The 22,836-nt window shown below is 41.0% G+C and overlaps 1 protein-coding gene across 1 annotated transcript in view; it reads right to left on the reverse strand.

The window, feature by feature from the left end:
• The window catches only part of PKHD1 (PKHD1 ciliary IPT domain containing fibrocystin/polyductin), a 236,715-nt gene that overhangs the window by 61,901 nt on the left and 151,978 nt on the right, over nt 1-22,836 (reverse strand). Inside the window, exons 53-59 of the mRNA XM_042779098.1 lie at nt 14,928-15,041; nt 14,208-14,295; nt 11,683-11,837; nt 9,761-9,913; nt 8,436-9,314; nt 6,971-7,133; nt 4,682-4,842 (exon numbers count right to left, since the gene is read on the reverse strand). Coding sequence (XP_042635032.1) covers nt 4,682-4,842; nt 6,971-7,133; nt 8,436-9,314; nt 9,761-9,913; nt 11,683-11,837; nt 14,208-14,295; nt 14,928-15,041 — 1,713 coding nt within the window. The remainder of the gene's footprint in view (nt 1-4,681; nt 4,843-6,970; nt 7,134-8,435; nt 9,315-9,760; nt 9,914-11,682; nt 11,838-14,207; nt 14,296-14,927; nt 15,042-22,836) is intronic.

Here is a 22,836-nt window from a genome sequence, read left to right on the forward strand (position 1 = left end):
AGAGTTCTGGAAGGATAATTTTTAATTCAATGACTGACCTTGGACAACTCACATATTCTCTCCTCTTCCTGGAAAACTAATGCCAAAATAAATGTCCATCCCACAGGGGCATTAAGGACCTAAATTTCACTGATTCTTCTACTGTATCCAGAGAACTCACATGGAGTTGTCAGTTTTGACTGGTGTAAAGTAGAAAATAAATTCAATTATTGACACAAAATGCAAGGAGCACATGTTTACAACAGAAAGAAAAAGATGCATGAATATCCATCAGATATCTCAGAGCTCCATCATCCCCCAGTAAATCAGAATCAGAGAGGACTGAAGGAAGGACACAAAGTTGGTGACAAAGCTGGGGAAGCTCTCCTATAGGGAAAGGCTGAAGGATTAGTGTGTTCTCCCTGGAGGAGACAAAGGCTCAGGAGAGAATCCTATCAGCACATTCCAGCACTTACAGGGAAGTTACAAGGAGGGTGAGGATCTCTCTTCACAAGGAGACACAGGGGAAGACAATGGGCTACAGGTACCTCTTGCTCCAGGAAAGGTCTCATCTCAATATAAGAAATCTGTTTTTTTTCACAGTGATAGCAATCACTGGGTGCTTTAGCTGCCCCTGGATCCCTGGAAGTGTCCAAGGCCAGGCTGGACAGGGCTTGGAGTAAACTGGGATGGTGGAAGGTGTCCCTGACCATGGGAGGAGGATGGAACAAGGTGATATTTAAGGCCCCTTCCAAGTCAAACCATTCTGTGATTCTATGGTTTATTGGAACAACCTCCCCAGGGACATGGTAGAGTTTCCATCACATCCTCATTTTGAGGTTTTCAAAATGCAGTTGGACAGGGTGCCACATAATGCTCCTTGATCCCACAAAAGGCTGGACCAGATTTGAGTCCATTTCCAACCTGGTCTGCTTTATGATTCTGTGATTATTCAGTCCAAATTGCTTTAGATTATAACTAGAACCTACCTGTCAGAGGGAAGAAAATGTCTGCAGGCTCAAGACTTGAAAGCCTTGGTTTCATCTCTCTGATTCTGTGTTATTCCTGTAATTAGTCAGTCTCTCTTTGCTCACTGGAGGGGACATTAGCAAACTCTAGTGGACTGCCCATGACAAGAGATGGAATGAGGTGACCTTTGAGGTCCTTTACAACCCAAACCATTCCAAAGTTCCACGGTGCTATGACAACCGTGGAGACAACAGAAATGGGGACAGCTGGATCTTCCACCAGCTTCAGGTGCTCATTTCCACCAAGGGAACACAATGAACTTTGATGTCTCTGGGAGCCACCCAGGATTACAGATGTGAGGAACTGTGATAAGAGTCCTATGAACACTGCAAAGAGCCAGCAACTGGCTGATCCTTTAAGTGCACAAGGATGATTCTATCAGCTGCCCTTCGTGGAGCTGGGGTTTTAACCTGGGCATGGGAATCAGTTGAATACACAAACTGTTCACTTATCCTTAATTACCCAACAAGACACTCCTGTTTATAGCTAATTCTGCTGTGCAGCTTATGATTCTGGTATTTCCTGTATGATGGAACCATTTAGTGCTCCAGGCCTGGCCCCAAGCTCTTTTGCAAGAGGCTTGCTCTAGACATGAGTTTTAGGAGAAAAACATTTTGTCATCCAAAAATGGCAGCTCAAAGAGATTTAAATAATTACAAATTCATGTTAAACTCATTAAATTGTTTTGGATAATTCAAAAAATGGTACTTTGAAAGTTCCTCATAAATTATTTAGGGAGGAGGGTGTTGGAAAACATTTAATTTTAAACTTTTGCAGCATTATATTTAAAAGACAAAAAAAAAAAGACAAAAAGGACTCTCATATTAAAAAGTAATTATGCTTTGTTGGACTCAAACCCACTTTTGTGTTACTCCTTTTTTCTTGCAGTAGAAATAATAATAATAAAATCTTGGATCTGTTCCCTCCTGTTTTGTTCTTTTTCTCTGATTTCTGTGGTTTATCCAAAAACTAAAACTTCATTTTGAAGTGAACAATTCTGCTTCTTCAGAGAGTCACAATAAAGACCTTGGTCTATGAGCAAAGAGCAAATTCAGTGGGTAAAAGTTTGGGAAAAAAAGGGGGGGAAAAGTGGGTATAGAAATAATAAATTTCATAAATTCTATACTGATTGCATCTTCAATGAAGATTCACCATGTGAATCCAGGAGCACTAATATCCTTCAGAATGATCCCTTGTGCCCCAATTATGGCTCTCACAGCCTCTTCCCTGTGATATTCCTTATTCTGATAAAACATCTCCATGGCTTTTTTGGCCCTGAAGGGCTACTGAGTGTTTTGGTTTGCTCCCCATAGAGTAATCAAAGTATCTAAAAATGGCTGAGGAACAGGAATTTCAATCTGATTGGCCCAAATGGAAGCTTGAAGTGAACATAAATATTTCTGTGTATCACAGAATCATACAATCATAGACGGGTTTGGGTTGGAAGGGACCTTAAAGATAACCCAGTTCTAATGGCCCTTCCAAGCCATTCTGTGATTTTATAATTCTGTGACAACACCACCATCTTCACAGGCCCTGAAGATTGTCACACCAAAGGGGAATTTGGACCCACAGAATCATTAAGGCTGGAAAAAAACTCTGAGGTCATCAAGCCCAGAGTGAATGAGTGCCACCATGCCCACTGAACCATAATAAAAAATGGCCACATCTACTTGGTTTTCTTAAATGTTTCCAGGGATGGTGGCCTCACCCCTGTCCTGGGAAATCTGTTCCAATGGCTGACCACCCTTTCTGGGAAGAAATATTTTCCTAATACCCAACCTGAATTTTCCCTGGTGCAACTTGAGGCAAATTCCCCCTGACCTATCACAAACTTCCTGGGAGAAGAGGCCAATCCTTCTTTTCAGGGAATTGTGGAGAATCCCCTTGAGCTTTCTTTTCTCCAGATTAAGGAAGCTCAGCTCTCTCAGCTGCTCCTCATTGAGACTCTCATTCCAGACTCTTCCCCACCTCCTTTCCTTTCTGTGGACACACTCCAGCCCCTCAATGTCTTTCTTGCAGCAAGGAGCTCAAAACTGAAGAAGGCTCTTGAGGTTTGGCCTCATCATGCCCAGGGGATGATAATTGCTCTGGTCCTGCTGGTAGATCAGTGGGAGCAGGGAAGTTGAGCTTTTTCTTCAGTTTGTCTATCCTGGGAGCCTGCACTGCACTGTGAAAAAATATTCAGTGCTACAACTTTCCAGAAGGAGGAGAGAAGGGAAGAAAATGACCATTAATTCACCTTATCATTATGTTGTGCCTTTCCAAATGTCAACTTCAGGACAAAAGGAACCATAACTAAGAATGAGAAATGCAGAGGAATTTAACACACATTTGTGAAGGGGAAAAAATCCCCATTCAGATTTGGGCAGCAAAAAGAAAACACAGCAATTTTGTCATAGCTTCAGAGAAGGCTACATTTATTATATGCTGTTACCTCCATTTCACAGGATAAACCTTGTGGATTGAAGGTTTTACCCTTTAGATGATGGGGATTCCTCTTACACCTATGACTGTGTGCTAAAAATGGTGGGAATCTGAAAAAAAATCCAGGTTTTGTATGCAAATATATTCATTAATATGCAGGTGCTAAGTGGTAATAGTACCAGAGCATTAGTGCTTGGATGTGATTCATAATTAGGGTGGAAAATATACAGTAAAAATCAGTGTTTGCATCTAGACAACACATAAATCAACCCTGTAAGCAGCCAGCTAGAGTGGGATCCTTGGAGGAAAAGCCTTGCACGTTTTGTTTAAAGTTCTTCTTGTGTTTAATCAGTTTTAGAGTGTGAAGGAAAACAGGATTAATTACAGTCCCTCCCATCAGTCTCCCATACGGGCAGAGTCACAAACGATGCATCTCTACAGCAAAATGGCCACCATCAGCAGCAGGCACAGGGAATGCTAATTGTAATTAAAGAGTTTATTTGGCATCAGAGAGCTGAGTTCTAATCAGGCTGAGAGTGGAGCCTTGCTGTGGGAGCCTTCAGAAAGTGGTTACTGAGCAGGATGGGCCTTTTCTAAACAGAGAGGGGTCGTCAAACTTCTGGAGTGGGTTTTCAGCTTAATTATTTCCTCAGTAGGATGTGGATGAAAATCCTTGCAGGGCCAATTATTGGTATTATTTTGCAGTTTTGTGGTTTTCTCATGGCATGTGCTCCTAAATGCTCTCAGAGGACTTTGCAAGGGGTAGGTAGAATCATCAATCATGGAAAGGTTTGGGTTGGAAGGGAACTTAAAAATCATCTCATTCCTCTCCTGCCATGGTAGGGACACCCTCCACTGTCCCAGGTTGCTCCAAGCCCCATCCAACCTGACCTTGGACACTTCCAAGGATCCAGGGGCAGCCACAGCTTCTCTGGACACCCTGTGCCATGGTCTCAGCAGTCTCACAGGGAAGAATTTATTTCTACCATCCAATCTAGTGAGTCAGACCCTAAAAGGGTTTAGGATCAGGTGAAATTATCTTGCAGGAAGGCAGAGTGGCACTGGTGACACACTGAGTCACCCCAGACTTCCACAGCACAGCTCACTACATCATGCCTGGCCAGGAATCACACAGACTGGGGCCATCACCATCTCAACCTCAGTTTTAGAGCTCAGTGAAAGTCACATCTCATGGCTCAAACACCTGCACGACTTTACAAACACTCCTGTCAGCACAGGCACTTACCAGCTTCTGAGTAGAACTCTGTCCATTCAAACTCTGACTTGGGGAAAACAGAGACAGGTGGTTCCAGATGAAGGACACCTCCATCCAAATCCTTGAAAAGGGCTTTCCTTGAGCCTTTGCATCTCTTTTCGGGGAGCATGGCATCTTCAGAGATTTGTACACTGGTAAGTAGGGGAGAGAACATCATTATTATTATTATTATTATTATTATTATTATTATTATTATTATTATTATTAACTGGTAAGTAGAGGAGATAACATTATTATTATTATTATTATTATTATTATTATTCATTGGTAAGTAGAGGATATAACATTATTATTACTATTATTATTATTATTATTATTATTATTATTATTATTATTATTATTATTATTATTATTATATTAGAAAAGCCATAAAAACCTATAAATATCTATGTAAGTCATTAACTAGTGGCTGCCACAGAGGAAGGTATCTGTAACAGGACAGGTGTCTTGGGGGAAACTTATCTCACTGAGACAAATATAACACAGCTGAGACAAATAATTTCCTAAAAAAGTTTCTATATTGACTACAGAAGGAGGTCAGGGTGTTTTTAAATAACTTAATTTTTGGATCACTAATGTGTAGTGAGCTGAATTGCTTTAAATTGCAGGTTTACACACAGCTTAAAGGAACTGGTGAAACTGAGCATCTCACAGCCATGGCAGAATTCAATACAATAAAAAGACTTGTGCTCCAGCAAAGTCCATGGAGATATTTGCAGATTGCTACATGGATTCACCTTGAAGAAAATGCAGAATTTTTTGGTCTCAGGCTGAGAAAACCTGATTGCTGGTACCTTGAATGGGGCAAACAGGTATAGCAGAGATTTGCAGTAAGGGCAGAGGAACAAAAAGACCAATTCCCCCAGCCAACCAAGCTTAAAAGAGGCAGAGAACAAAAACTCCTCTGATCCTGAAAGTTCAGTTCTTGATCATCTCTCAGCAGATCCAGCATTTCTGCTGGTTAGGCCTGCCAGTGGGACGAGCAAAGTTCTTGATGGATTTGCTATATTCCCAAATGTTTCTATTTCCCCTCTTGCTCCAAGGCAATGCTCATGTCCAGTTTGACAGGACATATCCATCAAGATATCCCCTCAGGATGCTGGAGCAGAGCAATGCAGCCCCATCCTGGATCAAGCTCAGCAGCTGCAAATGTGGATTAAATAAATAAATGCATGCATCTATTGCATGAGGAGCACTGGGAGATGCAACCACCCCCAGAGGCTCAGCAGCCTCCCAGGGATGCATTCATGTGCATTCCTCACATTTGAAAACCACCAGCTCTAGCCCTGGACAGAGTGTTCAGCAGCTCACTACCAGCAGAATATTGTGGGATGGATACAAGAGTGAAACATAATGGGAGCTGACAAGCTGGACAAGGCTCAGAAATCTACACGCAAACCAGTGCCCAGAGCAAAAAGCAAAAATACAGAATAAAATAAGAAATTCTGGCAGAAGGCTGGAGGGACTCTAAACATAGCAGTGTGGGACACCTCCAATTATTTTTGACTGGCAAGTGGAGTCCATGCTGGAATTTTTTTTTTGCTTCTTCAAGGCTTTCCTGACATAGCCTCTGCATTGTGTTCAGTGAGTGCAATAAATAAACAGGCATGTGGTTTCCATTGGACGTGGTTTGTCTAAACCACTGCAACCAGCAGTGACTTAAGGTTACAGATGAGGTTCTCCCCTCCCTCCTCAACATTCACAGATTATATTCTCCCTGGGCAGGAGCAGTTCTGGCAATCATTTGACATCTCACAGCCTGCCTGGTACTGATCAACATTTCTGATGTGATCTCGCAGGCACAAATTAAGTCACGCTTCCCCGACCAAAAGGACATTCCCTGTCTCAGGGTTTTTTCCTGGAGGTCCTGACATTTTCTGAAGCCTGAGGCTGAGAAGTCAGAGATGCTCAGGATGGGGGTTTAAGAAATGGGATATGTGAGGTTTGTTTTGCTGCACAAATGTCAGGAAAAGGAGAAATCCAAGAGGATTGGTCCGGAGATGCACCTTGATGGAATTCGAAACTCAAATTATAAAAGATTGCCCTAAACAAAATTTGGTGCTGTTTTTCCTCTTTTTTTTTTTTTTTTTTTCCCTGTATTTGAGTTTCTCTGTGCATGTTTGTTTGATGTTGGAGCTTGTTCATTTTTCTCAGACAGAAGCAGTACAAGAGCAGAGATGAGGGGCGGATAGCTCCAAAGCTGTAGGTGTTTGGGGGTTTTTTTTGGAAAAAAAGATAGTTCAGAATGAAACATTTTACCTTGTTGGATGAAAGTAGAACATGTCCTTCTCACTGACATGTAACATCCTTGATGTCTCTGCTGTGATGAGAGGCATGATGCCTAAATGATCAGCATTTGACATGATACAGACATCCCTGTCTTCACTGTAACAGCTCTTTGTAAAACCAGTAAAGGTGACTCCTGCCAGGGATTAAGAGAAAATCAAGCAAGGAAAAGTGGTTAAAAGAGTGCCATGACTAGATATAAGAAAGTTGTTTTCTTCCTGTGATGTTTTCCATGTTAAATTGCTCCCATATATACCTGTACAAATTATTTTTAAACCAGGCTAATAGTACTGTTTATAGATCTTCATGTGGCTTTAGAATACTCTGTAGCCAAGTTATATCCTAAGCTGACACTAACTCATACCCATATGAAATCAAATCAAAGAAATAGTAACTGAGAAACAAAAAAACCAAACGAAAATATTTAATATATTTTCATTTGAATGAGTAAGAACCAGTTAAATAACTGCCTTGGATGGTTTTTCTACTTGCCAGAGATTAATATAAGACAAGCAGGGTGTGATGACACATACTTGGCTCTAGCACTCAACTCTAGTGCAGCTCCAAAATCCAAATTTGCCATGAAATTTTTGTGGGACTCTGCACAAGTCTAGTTGTCTTTATCTCTTATTCTTCAGTAAAAAGGGGATAATGAATTTTCTTGCAAAAGTATGTAGCAGTGAGGAATAAAGGCATGAAAAGCTTGAGGTATTTAGATCCCACCACTGCAACCAGCTATCAGGGTTCTGCTGTATGCAAATATTGCTCTGGGGACTGAAAAATTCATTTGAAACAAAGATCCAGGGTACATAACAGACTTTTATTCCTCTTGTGCAATCTCTTACACCAATAAAGGTCATTTCTGTGAGCTGTAGTTCCTAGGTCTGTGACAATTCTATCCACAGTGTGATCTTCACTTCTCAGATTTGGTATCTTTAGCAAGGCAGAGGTAACTGTGGGTCAGAGAGATGAATGAATTGGAAAAGTAACACAGAAAGAAGGAACGTGTGAGGTAGAATCTAGATATTATCATGGGGCATAATTATCATGTAATCATAGAATCCAAGAATGGTTTGGGTTGGAAGGGACCTCAAAGATCATCTCTTTCCACACCCTGCCATGGGCTGGGACATCTTCCATCAGGTTGCCCTAAGTCCCTTCCAACCAGACCCTGAACACCTCCAGGGATGGGTTAGCCACAGCTTCTAGGGGCAACAACTATCCTGCAGCAGATTCAGGAAGCAAAAAATATCAAATATTATTTTTTTTCTTAATTAAACAATATCAAGTTTCAGAAGAATTCTGTTATCAGTTTCACTGAGGCTCTGATTTCTCCAACATGTCCATTTGTGGGAGGCTACAACTTCAATGGGAAAAATGGAAATAGTGAGGAAAAGCAGCGACAGAGCAGTCTGGCCAGTGGAGGCAGAACACCAACCTTTCAGCTTCATGATTCCCAGGGCTTTTGGACAATGCCCAGCTCTGTGCCAGGGATCCCCTGGCCTTTGGCAGGGAGCAGTGGTGAACGTGGGCCACAAAATCCCAACACGGCCTCTTAGAGGGGAGCATGGGGGTCGGTCCTGGGCTGTTGGATCAGCTGAGTGAGGCTGGATCCTGTCTCTGAGGCAGTCAAAAGTCGAGCTTGTTGCGACAATGACGGAGTTTTTAAGTTCTATGAAGTTTTTCTCCATGTAGCATTGCTCAGCATAGGCACAGTGCAGCACAGCCAGCAGTCCCACGGTGTTGTCCACCAGCAGCACGTTCTCCACAACAATGCTGCCTCCAAGGTGGAGCATGACACCATAGTCATAATTCTTATAGGACAGAAAACCCATTATTCTAGTGCAGGTCTGGAATCCATCCTCCTGGTACAGGTGAACTCCATGGAGGCTGGAATGGGCCACATTCCCACTGCAATATTCTCCATCCAGTGAACACTCCTGGCCTCTGACGTGGAAGCCAATTCTCTCAGACCCTGCCACAGCATTGCCACAAAGGGAGACACTGGTGGCCAGGTTCACCTTGATGCTGGCAACCCAGTTTGATGAATCTGCTGGCTGCCTGCTCAGAATGACGAGGTTCCTGATGAGGGAGTGATTTTCCCCTTCCAAATCAATGCCAGGTCCAGTGGTGTTGAACACCACATTATTGTCCAACAAAACCCCACTGCTCTCAACTGCTTTGATGCCAGCTCCACAGCTGCCACTAATGCTGGATGACACCACTGAGGACTCCTGGGATAAATTCCTGAACTCAATGGCAGAAAGATGAGGCGGCCCAAAGTTCAAAAATTGAACATTTGAGAGTTGAAGAGCACCTGCAATGAGATAGCTGGAGTGAAATAAAAGTTTATATTACATAAGAACAGGTAAGGACAACCATGTTAACATCAGTCAGACATAGAACAGCAGGTACTTTGTCAGTGTATTGTAGTGATGGGTATTTGTTTAGAAATATATACAGAGTCATAGTAAAACCTTACAAACAAGTCATATAGCAGCAGTACTTTGTCAGTGTATTGTAGTGATGGGTATTTGTTAATAAATACATAAAAAGTCATAGTAAAACTTACAAACACAGAGCAGCCCCTCCTAAAATGCCTTCCATATTTATGAATTTTTAGTGGTGCTCATGTTTCATACTTTGCTGACAGTCAGTTTATTCTGACTTCCATAGCACATGTGATGGATACACATTTCTGCACCCCTTTCTTGGGCAAAACTGGTGCTTTTTGCTTGATGAGGACAGGTGAGTCCCAACTACCTTCAAACTGCATCCCTCTGGAATCTGTGAAGTGTCCCACCAGCATCCTCCCAGCACAAGGCACATCTGCCTGGATCTGCACGTTCCGTGTGAGCAGCCCAGCCTCTGCAGCCAAAGGGATGTGTCTGCCATCTCCTGTGTCGTGGGGACGCCCTGGGGAGTTCCAAGAAAGCAAATGTGATAAGTGTCTATCACACCTACACAGCAGAGTTTGAGGGACATGAATGCTGACAGCTCCTCTGCAGAATCTGCACTGACATTCAGGTGTGTTTCACCCCCAGCACAATCTGCGTGCATCAACACAAAACCACAAAGGCCACCTGCCCATCAGATATTCACTGGGTGCTTATATTTTGCCAAGATATCTCGTTTTTAGAACAGGAAGGTGCTAAACCTTTCCCCTGAGGTGTGCAGGTGCCAAAGCAATGAACAGGTTCACACCTCATTTTTTTTCCAAGCTCTACCTGCTGGAGTTACTCCAGCACACTGCAGAGTTTATCCCCATGAATTTTCCTCAGGATCAGACTAATGTTAAAGCCAAAACCCTCTTTGCTACAGAGTCTTGTCTGTGTGTGTTTTCTAAAAGGATTTTAAAACACTGTTTTCAATGCCTTTCAAGTTTTTGCAGCTGTCTAGCTTGGATTAATCTCAGGAGACTTTAGACACATGCAGATGTGATTTAGTTATCCAAACTGGTTTTATGCATGATGGAGAGGGAAATTTCTTGTGTGTTTTATATACCTGCTTTAGGGGCAGATAAAATATAAGTGAGAAGTGTGCATTGTATGTATTTTTCTGCTTTAATTATCAAGGGAGCAGACAGTGTGAACATTTACTGCAAATGTCTACATTTGCTAAGGTGAAACTCAGTATTAACCCCTTGATTGCCCCATCAGTCCTTTTTTTCAGCTGTATCTTACAACAGCTGCATCACTCAGGTGGTAAGCAGTAATTTCCACTCATGATACATTTATTATATCTACATCAGCTGAAAAGAAAGGCCTAAAATGCATAAACTACTGGAAATGAAGTCTAGATGTGCTATGCTTTGAACTGCACATTTTGTTTGAAAAATGCAATTGTCATAAAAATCTGTGCCATCGAGGCTACTGTTGATTAACACTGGATAATTACAAAACAGAGCTCAGTTCCAAGTGAAGCTTTGATTACTGACTCAGACATTTAAACATTCACCATTTAAAACATGATATTTCTGGATCTTTTTATCCATTACACTCATTTCTGTGCCTACTGGTGGAATAAAGATCAAATTTTAAAAATATTGATATACACAAGAAAAATCCTCGGTTTGAAGGTTCAGAATTTGACCTGTTAATGAAATCCTTTTGCTTCTGTTAAATACATGGTAGCAAATTTAATTTATAGGCTGAAATAAAAGTAAATAAGTATTAACACTGCATCCCCTTTTCCACAAAAATATAGTTCCCATGCAATCTACACAGAAAATAGAGTTATATGCAGATTTTGTGTTTATTTAGATACTAGTTTATAAATACATTCTTTTCATGCCATGGATTTGATAAAATTTTTGTACTTTAAAATTTATTAATGTAATTATTTGGAATTTTGAAAAAACGAGAGGGCTTAATTCTTTTCCAGCTTTTTGACATACCATAGAAATTGTGCAACAGGCCTAAAATCCTACATTTCTTTTTTCCTTTAAAAAAAGAAAAATTACTTTCTCTCTTTGTGAACCAGCTCAGCTTGAAACACCAGTAAGTTTTCCCAAACAATTCAGCACTGAATTGATTCTATTTGTGTTAGAATCAGCAATCTAAAAGGTATTTGGAGAAAGAAATGAAGATACCACAAGGAAGTAGAATTGATCCTGTTGAGATATGAAATGGAGAGTCAATACTTCAGAAAAAAGCTCTCAAAAAAAGGAAAGAAAAATTCCTTACCAATGTGCCTGTGCAGAAGATGTTCATGAATTCTTATATTATGACCATGGACTTCTTTAAGTGTAACTACTTCAGCTTGGTGGGCTTCATAGGAGGAAGAGCTGATCACAACATCCCCACCTTGATCCCAATCTACTTCATCCTCCACAAAAATCCTGTAACACCACGGTATAAACTTCATGTCATTACACTTGCAAGAGTTAGGCTCACCAATTTCATTAAAAATGAACAGTTTTGCTCAGGGAGATCTCAAAAAAATTAAAAATAAAAAAATCCACAGGCTATGCTGTAGGAAAAGCCCCTTTAGGGCTTTCTGCAGAAACAGATGTCTGAAATATGTGGGAGGAAATTAATCCTGAAGCATCTATTTCACACCATTGATTAACAACATATACAGTTCCAGTACAGCATTTCAGAGCTCAAGTTGTCTCCAAAAGATGTATCAGACCATTTTTGGTGCCAGGAATATTCTACAGAGCAGAAAGTCAGCTTTGAATTTAGACAACAGCCATTTGCAGGGTCGTGTGGCTGCCTGCATTGGCATCCAAGCTTCCACTGGAGCTTGTGGGTGCAGTCAGTGGTGGGTGAAAAGCAATTCAGTTCTCTGAATTGGGCACTTTGAGCAGGATTTGATTCCCTAAACAAGAGCACCTCTTGCTATCTGAGATATCCCAGGGTACCTAAAACATCAGCTGGCAGATGTGACAGGACGGGTTCCTGGAGTGTCCCTGGAGACAAGTCATGGAGGGAGCCCAAAATCATCTCATAAAAGCCCAAAGACACCTCACGTGGGCCCAAACCATCTGTTTGGGAACCTGAACCCTGCTCTTGTTAGCTGTACACCCTCTGGACACCAGCACTTAAACTCTGCACAGAGACCTGCATTTATTTGTTTTAATCTTGAACTAAAGATCCCCTTTCACAGACAAAGTTGTATTAGTAGTTCAGGGGATTTTTAGCTTCACATAAGGAAAACAAAAGCATTTGGTGACAGCAAAATGGAAAATGATCAGTGTTTATTTGATAAAAACCTTGTTCTGTTTCAGGGTGACAGCTGCTGGCCAAGTGATGATCTAAACTTCTCAGGGAATTATTGAGAAAAAAGGGCACTGAGTGAATTTAGACAATGCCTCACACCCAATCTAGAGTGACAGAAGTGCAGAGAGAAAGGAGATTCCTAAAGGCATGTTGTCATGTTTTTCCAGAGCCTCTTTCCCCAATATTTTTCAAAGATGAGTAGGTTCCAGATGAGCACTTACAGTGTGAAATCCACCCCCTTTTTTTTTTTTTTTTTTTTTCAGGAATCACTCCATATCTTGTGAAATGTCAGGAAAGTCCTTCCTGAACTTGAGAGTTGATTCAGACTGAAAAATGATATAGAGCAGCTCCTCTCCTTCAATAAAATCCACTTCCCTCAGCTTTCATTTTCCTTCAGTTTTCATATTCCAGCACTGATTTACCTATTTCCTGTATCCAACCACAATAACTCTTAGCTGGCTATTGGTAGACTTTTAATGAAAAATAGGTGGGTTTTTTTTCCCCCTTTCTTTTAACAACTCTTTGTGCTGTATTTAATCTGCATGCATTAACTCCAAACACTTGTGTCTTAGCACCTCATGATATTTCATATAAAATATCTGGGCAGCAACCCAGATCTAGCCTGGATCTATTTCATCCAAGTGTTTAACTGGCATGCTTCAGTCAAGAATCTGCTTACTCTGATCTCCCATCTTAGTCAGGGAAGGGGAAGAATTTCCAGGATCAGCTACACAGCAATTTCTAAACAATTCATCTACACTGAACGCACAACTCTGAGAGAGCTCACAACAGATGAGCCCTGCTGGTGAGGTCTTTCTGCTCCCACTGCTCATCTTTACAATCATTTCCCAAATAATTCCTTCTCTGCATGCTACACCTCTACCCTGATGGGAACTCTTCCAAGGGAGAAAAGGGAGAAAAGGGAGGGAAGGAAGGGAAGGGAAGGGAGGGAGGGAAGGAGGGAAGGAAGGAAGGAAGGAAGGAAGGAAGGAAGGAAGGAAGGAAGGAAGGAAGGAAGGAAGGAAGGAAGGAAGGAAGGAAGGAAGGAAGGAAGGAAGGAAGGAAGGAAGGAAGGAAGGAAGGAAGGAAGGAAGGAAGGAAGGAAGGAAGGAAGGAAGGAAGGAAGGAAGGAAGGAAGGAAGGAAGGAAGGAAGGAAGGAAGGAAGGAAGGAAGGAAGGAAGGAAGGAAGGAAGGAAGGAAGGAAGGAAGGAAGGAAGGAAGGAACTCTCAACTTGATTAATTCTTAGAATTAAAGTCAATCTGGGTTGGAAGGCGCCCTAAAGATCATCAGTTTTCCCATCACGGTGCAGTTTTCCCATCATGGTGCAATTTTCTGTTACCTGGGCTGTTTTTTTCTATCTAGACAGAATTCACACAAAGCTCATCACAAAGGAAAATAATAATGCAACTCAGGAATATTAAATACAAGTCATAGGAACAGGAGGAAAAAATTAATATTTGAAAGCATATTTGGGCAAAATACCACCTTTCATTGCCAGGAGCAACATCAGTTCCCAGATGTGTCCAAGGCATCTTAGGATAAGCACTATAAATTTGCACCTGTCCATAAACTCCTAGGGAAAAAAAAAAGAAAGAACAGAAGGAGGATTTCAAAGGTTAGGGGGAAAAGAGGCTTGAGAAGAACTGAAGCAATAACTAAATATATGGAAATCTTTATATTTATTAAAGTATGTTTCTATATTTTATGAGAAGGGTAAGAACAGCACAAAGCCTCCACTCAAAATACAAAGTGAAGGAGCAGTAAGTCCTCAATAAAGTAAAATGACCATCACATGTACAGGCAAGAGAGGGGATTTTACCACAGAAGTCTCATTGCCATAAATTAGAATTAAAGGAATTGCAAAAAATAATACCTACCATTAAAAAAAATTATTTAAGTCAATAAATGAAGTAAAAACTCCAGGAATGAAAGATACAAAAAATTATGCAGTATTATTAATCTTTTTGGACAATGAACTTTATTTTTTTTCCCCTCTGGAAAAGAGATCCAAAACCAGAGGACAAATCCAAAATACAGAAAGTTTTCCTAGAGATGATATGTCCCAGAAGATTAAACATTAGCTGTAAAATATGTGTACCTTTGTTTGAGGTTTATCTGTACAACATAATAACAATCTCAAAAGTGGTAGGTTTGGATGGTAGCAGAAATTAGTTTCCTATGAAAAGTGGGATTCATGTTTCATACCAATAGTCCCTGGGTGGACATTTATATCCTCCAGACGATCACAGTAAATCCCTTCAGATGCACGAAGAAGGAGGAGCAGCTTTAAATCCCTTTCCAGGGGATGTTGTGAAGAACCTGCAGTAAAGACAAAACAGCATCAAACCCACAACAAAAGTATCCATGGCTTCTGGGATGCTGAAAATAGGAGGGCAACTAGGGGGGGAATATGTGTGAATATGATTTTAAAGAAGAATCTAAATGGCTGGATTAATATTTCCTTTTTCAACCAGTTCTTGCCTTTTTGCTCCTTCACTGGTTCCAGCAAAGATAGGAAAAACTGAAAGATTGAGGGGGAAAAAAATAGGGAAAAAGAAATTGCTCAAGAAGTTTTGGTGTGTGCAGTGGTGATAAGTCTGCACAGTAAACTGTATTCCAACTTTGCCTTAATTTCTGTCACCGAGGGTAGTTTACAGTTTCAGAGGAAAATGGCCCAGCACTAAACAGATACTAAGGAGGAAAAAGTAGGACAGTTTTTGCCCTGGAGAAATGTATGTGGAGTCCAGTAAAGGAGTTCAGCGTTCCTTTAAAATTAGAGATTAAATCAATTATGCAACAGAAAACTGCAGCAGATGTAGAACTAAAAAATATATACATATCTGTATAAAATTAGCTGGCCTGTCATGTTCTTTTAATATTTAAAAATTACTAGTTTGGAAAAGAGAGCTGATTTTGTATCCTAAAGAAACACTTTGCTTTAAGAGCCTTTTTTATTATTATTTAAGTGAAATCAATAAAACAATTCATTGTTCCCCACCAGCATCTGAGTGATAGCTGAAGCTGAAGATATTTAAATTCTCTGTACAGCTTTTTAATGAGTAAAAGGCAAACAGTACAAGACTTGCATGTTCCCCATCAATATATGTGATATATATTTATACCACACCAGTGAGCTTGTATATTCTCTAGGGACATGGAGGGAATTTCAGTGTCCATTGTCTAACCAAGCCAGCTTTGATTTCCTTGTTTAAACTCTCATAACTGTGTTTTGAACAGAGGAAAACCAGGAATTAGGTTGTGTCCAAATATGCTTTCACAATTTCTCGTATTTTTTACTCCTGGTTACAAAGCATTTACTATTCCAGTTAAATCAGTTTAAACCATCTCATATATTCAATCCTCAGCTCAGTTTTAGAACAATTTTTAAGTAGGCTTCCACACTTAACAATCACACACAAAGGATTGGAAATGGGGGCTCTATAGGATGAACTGGAAGTTCTCCCTCCCTCAAAAGCATTACACCTACATTTAGCTAAAAATCATAAATTTTAATCCAAAAAAGCACAGCTTATTAAGAAATGTTACCCTTGTTAAAAAAAAACCCACAAAAATAAAAAAATACAGTCAGTGAGAAACAAAGTTCATAATGAAACTATTTATAATGGAAAATAAAGTAAAATAAAGAAGTGAAGCTAGTATTCACAGAAATTCTTCAGTGGCTGGAAACTGTAATTGGTAATGACATAAAAGAACACAGAAGTCATCAATCAGTAGAAAAATTCTACTTCTTTTAAAAATATTTAGAAGAAAAACAGGCTTAATAGTTTCTTACTGCCATCAATAGTTCCATGGATTTCAGTAACTTGAATGCAAGTTCTAGCAGAGAGTTTTCCAGGAAAAAATTGGACTATTAAGGTGGACTCTTCAATAATTTTGGGATCACTCTCAATGTCTGAGAGCCCCTGAAGAAAGCTAATATTGTGCCAATATTTCAAACAAAGATAAAAGTAAGAGCCCCAGGTAATTACAGGCCTGTCAACTTGACACTGATTCTAGGGGAAAAATAAATAAAAATGGAATGTCCAACTCCGAACACAATTAATAAATCATTAAAGGTGGATGATATAATTAATGCCAATCAACCTGCTTTTATAGGAAAAAAGGTCCTGTGAAACTTCCTTGTTATCGTCTCCTAATGAGATTACAGGTCTAGTTGATAAAGATAATAGCTTTGATATTGTATAATTGGCTTCTCCAAGGCACTTGGCTTAGTAGCACAAAACTTTGTGATTAACAAACTACATGAGTACAGCAGGAACGTGGCACACACTAATTTACAGCCTGAGTGACTGGAATAGGGACAAGGACTCAGCCAGGTCTGGTCCTGAAAACCCTGTGGCATTTAATGTTTTATTGGGGACCCAGATCTGTGTGAAGATTCTGAAAGCAAGCAGATAAACTGGCACAAATGGAGAGAACAATTACAAGGAATTGTTCCTGCTCTAGGAAAGCCAGCAGGAATTTTGAATCAAAGAATTAGCAAAAAAGTGAAGAATTCTCTAGGGGACCCTGCTTGAGCAAGGTGGCTGGATTAGATGATTCCAGTGATCCCTTCCAACTTTATAAATTCTGTGATTCTCTGATATTGAAAATAGTAAGGCAAGAGGTCTTGGAAAGGTAAGAATCTCTCTGAGAATGAATGGAGAAGAAAGCAAAAGGGAAAAGCAGAGTAAGGTCTCAGAAAGACATTTTGGCTAATTCTAAATAGATTCCACCAGAATAGCCCATGAAAATGAAGATATGGAAGCAGCAGCTACCTCAGCTTACTCATAAGGGAAATCCAAAATAGTTGATTTACACAAATCACAGGGGCTGGGTAAGTTTCAGAACCTTATGAAATCACAGCTCTTGTAATAAAGTACAGTAATTTCATGATTATAAGCTACACCTGATTGTAAGCCACACGTTCAGGTGTTGGCAACGTTTCGTTCTTCATCCATGTATGAGCCACACCGGATTACAAGCCGCACTTTCGTTTGCAGCAAACTTTCACAAAGTTGCCAATTAGTAACAGAATTGTGGGATCGTGGGGTTTATTGGCAGGTGCCGACCTTGGAAACATTATTTCCAAGCAAAAAAAGATACAGACAATAGCTGCAGCAGTGTACCCTGCAAGCTTTATTTACAAGCGGAAAAAGATACGAACAATAGTGTGGTCATTTTGCAAGCATTTCCAACGAATCCACGTTGCCTTTAAACAGCCACTCAGCTGGGCAATGCACAAGACTGAAAACACCGAAAAAAATACAGAGAAGTATCACAGGCTCAGATCAGCCCCACAACCGGGGCCATGCGGGCTCCAGCTCGGTTCGGGGCTGCTGCGGGTTTGCACTTCTGGGTTGGCAAATGTCCGAACTTTGTTCATATATTGGCCGCTCCTGAGTGTAAGCTGCACTTCCGGGTTGGGAACAAAATTTTAGTCAAAATGGTGCGGCTTATAATCGTGAAATTATGTTGGATACAGCAACTTGCCATGAAGAACAGGACTCATGATTCTGCAACACACACATGAAGGATCTGGGCTTTAAGTGTCTGTCTTTTGACTTTGGTTGTGAAAACTTCAGATTCCTTGTCCCACTTTTCTATGGTGAGCAAGTCCTACTTAAGATCACACCAAACTGCCCAACTCCCCATCCTGCACAGACAAGTGGAAACAGATCCCCTTTCATGCTCCTACTCCAGCTGGAAGCCCTGGCAATTCAATGAGCAACCTGATTGGTCATAAAGGGAAATAATAATGTGCTGCTGGCAGAAAACCAGGAAAAAAGGATACTTGCAACCTGGAAATTACCAAAAGCTGGTGGAAATGGCTGGTGAGATGTGCAGAAAAGGTCAGGAGGCACTAAAGACAGAGGCAGGGCTCCCCCAAAAACGTGTTCTGCCAATTTCACTACACAGTGCAAAAAAAAAACCCCAACCATATATGATAATCCTGATAATAAACAACCTGTGCTGTTAATAAATTCACCACTGATTACACACTGTCCTGGAGAAGTGTGAGATCCAAATGCTGAGATTGTAACACAGATCTGCTGGCACAATTGTCTCAGCTGGATCATAATCCTTCATCAAGTCTAATCCCTGGAGAGGAGAAAACCTACTACAAGAAAAAAGGAGGGAATGAAAAGGAGAACAGAAATACAGAGGTGTTTTTTCTATCCAGATTTTCCTTTATTCTGGACTGTGGTCTGGATCTAGTTTGTTGAGTTTCAAAAGCATTTTCCATTGCTTTCATATTTCAGTTCTGTTCCAGATGTTCTTCCTGACAGATTTTTGCTGTATTGTTTTGGGGTTTGTTCCACAGCAAAATCCATTCAATTCTTTCCTAGATTAGTTGGTGTTTCCTCCCTTCTAGCCTTCTCTTTTTTTCACAACATAACACTCTGCAGCAGCTGTTGCATATAAGAGCAACAAAATCTCTGAGATAAGATCTCCTCCCTTCTCCTGGCAAGCAGACTTTGCTCAGTATCTTGCTGGGACCATCTCCCCTTTTTATCTCTGTTTCCTGAATCCAAAACTTCTTGGACTCTAAGCACCCAGCTATCTCAAAAACTGTCATATTGTCATCAGAAAGTCTGAGGAGATTTTTCTTTTATTTATTATTGGACAGCACCTACTGTTGGTTCTTCTTCTGGAGCCTCCTTCAGGTGTCCAGGCTGCACTCTGGAAAGCAGCCAAACAAGGAGACCTCACTTCTGCCAAATGTACAGAAGATTTCAGAACTCAGCTGCACAACTCTGGAGTAGGAACCAACAGCCAGAAGTAGGGGATGAGTGAGGAATAAATGGTGAGATGTAGGATGGGATCTGAGAGTCCCAGTGCCCTCCAAATCCTCTCTGGAGGTTGGCAGATACAAAACAGGGATAAATGACTGAACAGTGGGATTTTTAAGCAGAAGTTGCAGGCAGGGGGAGACACCTGAGGGTGCCCAGAATGATAGAAAATCCTTATAATCAGGCACCTGAACCATGTTTCCAGGGAGGATCATGTACCTACATTAATGTAGATTTTCTCCAGATACCTTTATCACCAAGTCCCACAGACTGCAGGGGCTCAGTGGTTATACTGGATAAATCTATACTGGAACAGCACCTCATGAGCAGACATCCAAATCACACTTAAATTCAAGTTTCTTGAACACGTGAACCAAATCCCTTCTCTATATGGTGTAACCATTTAAAAGCAGCTGAGTGGCTTGGAAGGGGTAAAAGGCAAACAGAGACTGAAGGGTTCATTGAAGGGAATGCAAGTAGTCAAATGAACTTTTCAAACCACTTTTTTTCTGTGATTTGGAATGAAAATACACATTGTTATATCATCAGTGTCCCTTCTTCATGCCAGCTGTGCAGGGATGATATGGGACTGCAGGGTGGGACTCAGCCCACGGCTAAAGATGAGACCCACGCAGCAGAGGGGCTGGAGGAGTTGAAGAAGACAATAAATAAGTGAAACTCACTGGTGCCCTAATTATTGTTATTTGCTCACTGCTAACACATGGCCCTTTAATGAAATACACTGATTTACCCTTTGACAAGTCAGTGTGGGGGTTCTTCCTGGAAAAGAGGGGGAGTAAATGCATTAGAGCTCTTACCACAAGCAAGACAAGAGGCATTAGAACTGTCTGGGGCTCCCCTGCAGACAATCAGGCCATGAGCTAATGATGACCTTGGGCTTCTTGCCTCCAATGAGTGACATGACTGACAAGCAGCCATCAGGAGAGATGCAAAGGAAAGAACGTGACAAGTTGAAACTAAAAAGAGAAATCCTGTCTGGATAATTACTTGGCGAGCTCTACTATAAAAAACAAAAGCAGGCTGCCAGCAAAGAGCAGCAGAGTGCAGTTTAGTTCAGGATGAGTCCAACAGATCAATGTGTGCCAAGTGAACTTGAGTATTTTCTTCAGCTTTATTGGGAGCTGAGGGCTTTGCTCAGCAGTGGAACAGGGCACTCTCTGCACAAATCATCTCAGTTTTAATGTTTGTGGGTTAAAATGAACAGAATTATCCTAGCTGAGAATGGAAAAAACAACTGTGAGATGTTGAACTCATAATTTCTTATCTTTTGGTACACATGTGCTAGTGATATTTAGCGCTTTGCTTTCTGTCTGAACCTCAAACTCTAACACAGTGTAGAGAAATAGAAATAAATGCTGTAACTAAAATTCTATTGCATACATCACCATCACAAAAAAGACTTGGAAAGACAAAGTGAAAGAGAGAAACTCCTTATCTTAGAGGTAGAATATGAAAGTAGAAATAATCAGAAAGTTTCCCTGGATCCAACAAGACTGAAGGGCTAGGAGCACCCAGAGGAATTCCTGTTGGGGTAGATCCACACATTTTCATTTGGGTTTTTGAAGGGTTCTGACAGAGTTCTTGGTGGACCTTAAATCATCTCACATCTTCCAGAGATCATAAATCCCATGGATTGTGATCAAACATTAAAGAGAAAAGTGATGATTGACCCTGCACAGTCAATGGTGTTCCAAAAATTCTGATTTCCCAACCACCACTATTTTCTCATCCCAATTTGCCTGTAAATTATTGTTTTAATACAATTAATTAGGTTCTTTTTGTGGTTGATAAACTCCAATTTTGCACTGATCTTTTCCCTTTGTTACATATTTCCCATCATCATTTAATTCCTATGCATTTACGGTCATAATTTAAACTTCTAACTTTGTTTTTTCTCTGCAGAGAAGAACTCAAGGGCTCTGGAGGACACCAACCCCAAATAAGACGGATTTCTAAACTGATCATTGCTCTCTGAGAGTTTAAGGGAACAAAATTCCCTTGCTTTACCAGAAGGTCTTTGTCCCAGGTCACGGAATTAGAAGGAAAAGCATGTGGCCATAAATTGCTGTGCTGAAAAGAGGGAATGGAGAAAGTACAGTAATTTCACGATTATAAGCCGCACTGAGTATAAGCCGCACTTCCGGCTGTCAGCAACTTTTTGTTCTTTGTCCATACATAAGCCGCACCTGATTATAAGCCGCACGTTACAATACAGAGTGTGATAAAAGGTATCTGTTCTATCACCATCTGTTGGGGGTGGGGCAGTGATCCTGATCTCCATGGGAGATATTCTGCTAATGGGCCATCCATTGAAACCAGGCAGGGCATTGTTCTTTATCTTTTCACAGCCCATCCTTCCTCCAGCCAGTCATTTTCTGCTCATGGCCATTGAGTCCCACTGTGGCACTGATAAAATTACTGCATCCCATTGGGAGTTGCTCCAGCCAGGGGGAAGAGCCCAACATTTCTTACCAAGATAAAAACAGAGGCTTTGGGACACTAAGGGAGCCCCTTTCTCCACTGGACTCCAGAGGAAAACCGGATTTCTCCACATCACCACTGGAGCTCCGGAGGGAAACTGCACCTTGTACAGGAGCACTGCTCCAACTGAGCCACATCTGTCACTGCAGGAGGATGCAGCCACCATGGAATGGGACTGCTGCCAACACCCTGCCTGACGGGTGTCAGGCTGTACTCTGACTGTGTCAGGGTTTGGGGTTTGTTCTTTGTAGTGCTGTATTTCTATTTTAATTTCCCTAGTAAAGAACTGTTATTCCTAATTCCCATATCTTTGCCTGAGAGCCCCTTGATTTCAAAATTATAATAATTTGGAGGGAGGGGGTTTACATTCTCTGTTTCAAAGAGAAGCTCCTGCCTTTCTCAGCAGACACCTGTCCTCCAAACTAAAACAGCAACTTTTTGTTCTTTGTTTGTATATAAGCCACACCTGATTATAAGCCGCATGTTGGGTTCGGACCAAATTTTAGTAAAAATTGTGCGGCTTATAATCGTGAAATTACTGTACACAACAGGCAGCACCTGGGGATTCGGCACAACCTGAGATCCTGCACTAGGCAATGCTGATGTCCACATCCATTAAATCTGTTTACTAAACTGTCTCATTAACTGTTTTGTGTCAGGATTTCTTTAGGGCGTGGTGGAGTTGGACAGATGGGCTTCAAACCCCTTCCTGCAGGCGCGGAGCAGGCAGCATCGCACAGATGGGCTCCGAGACGTTACCGTAAGGCTTTGAACACATGGGAAGGGAAAGGGAGGAAAAACCAGGCACTCCCAGGTCT

The sequence above is a fragment of the Catharus ustulatus genome, chromosome 3, assembly GCF_009819885.2.
Source record: "Catharus ustulatus isolate bCatUst1 chromosome 3, bCatUst1.pri.v2, whole genome shotgun sequence".
Taxonomy (NCBI): domain Eukaryota; kingdom Metazoa; phylum Chordata; class Aves; order Passeriformes; family Turdidae; genus Catharus; species Catharus ustulatus.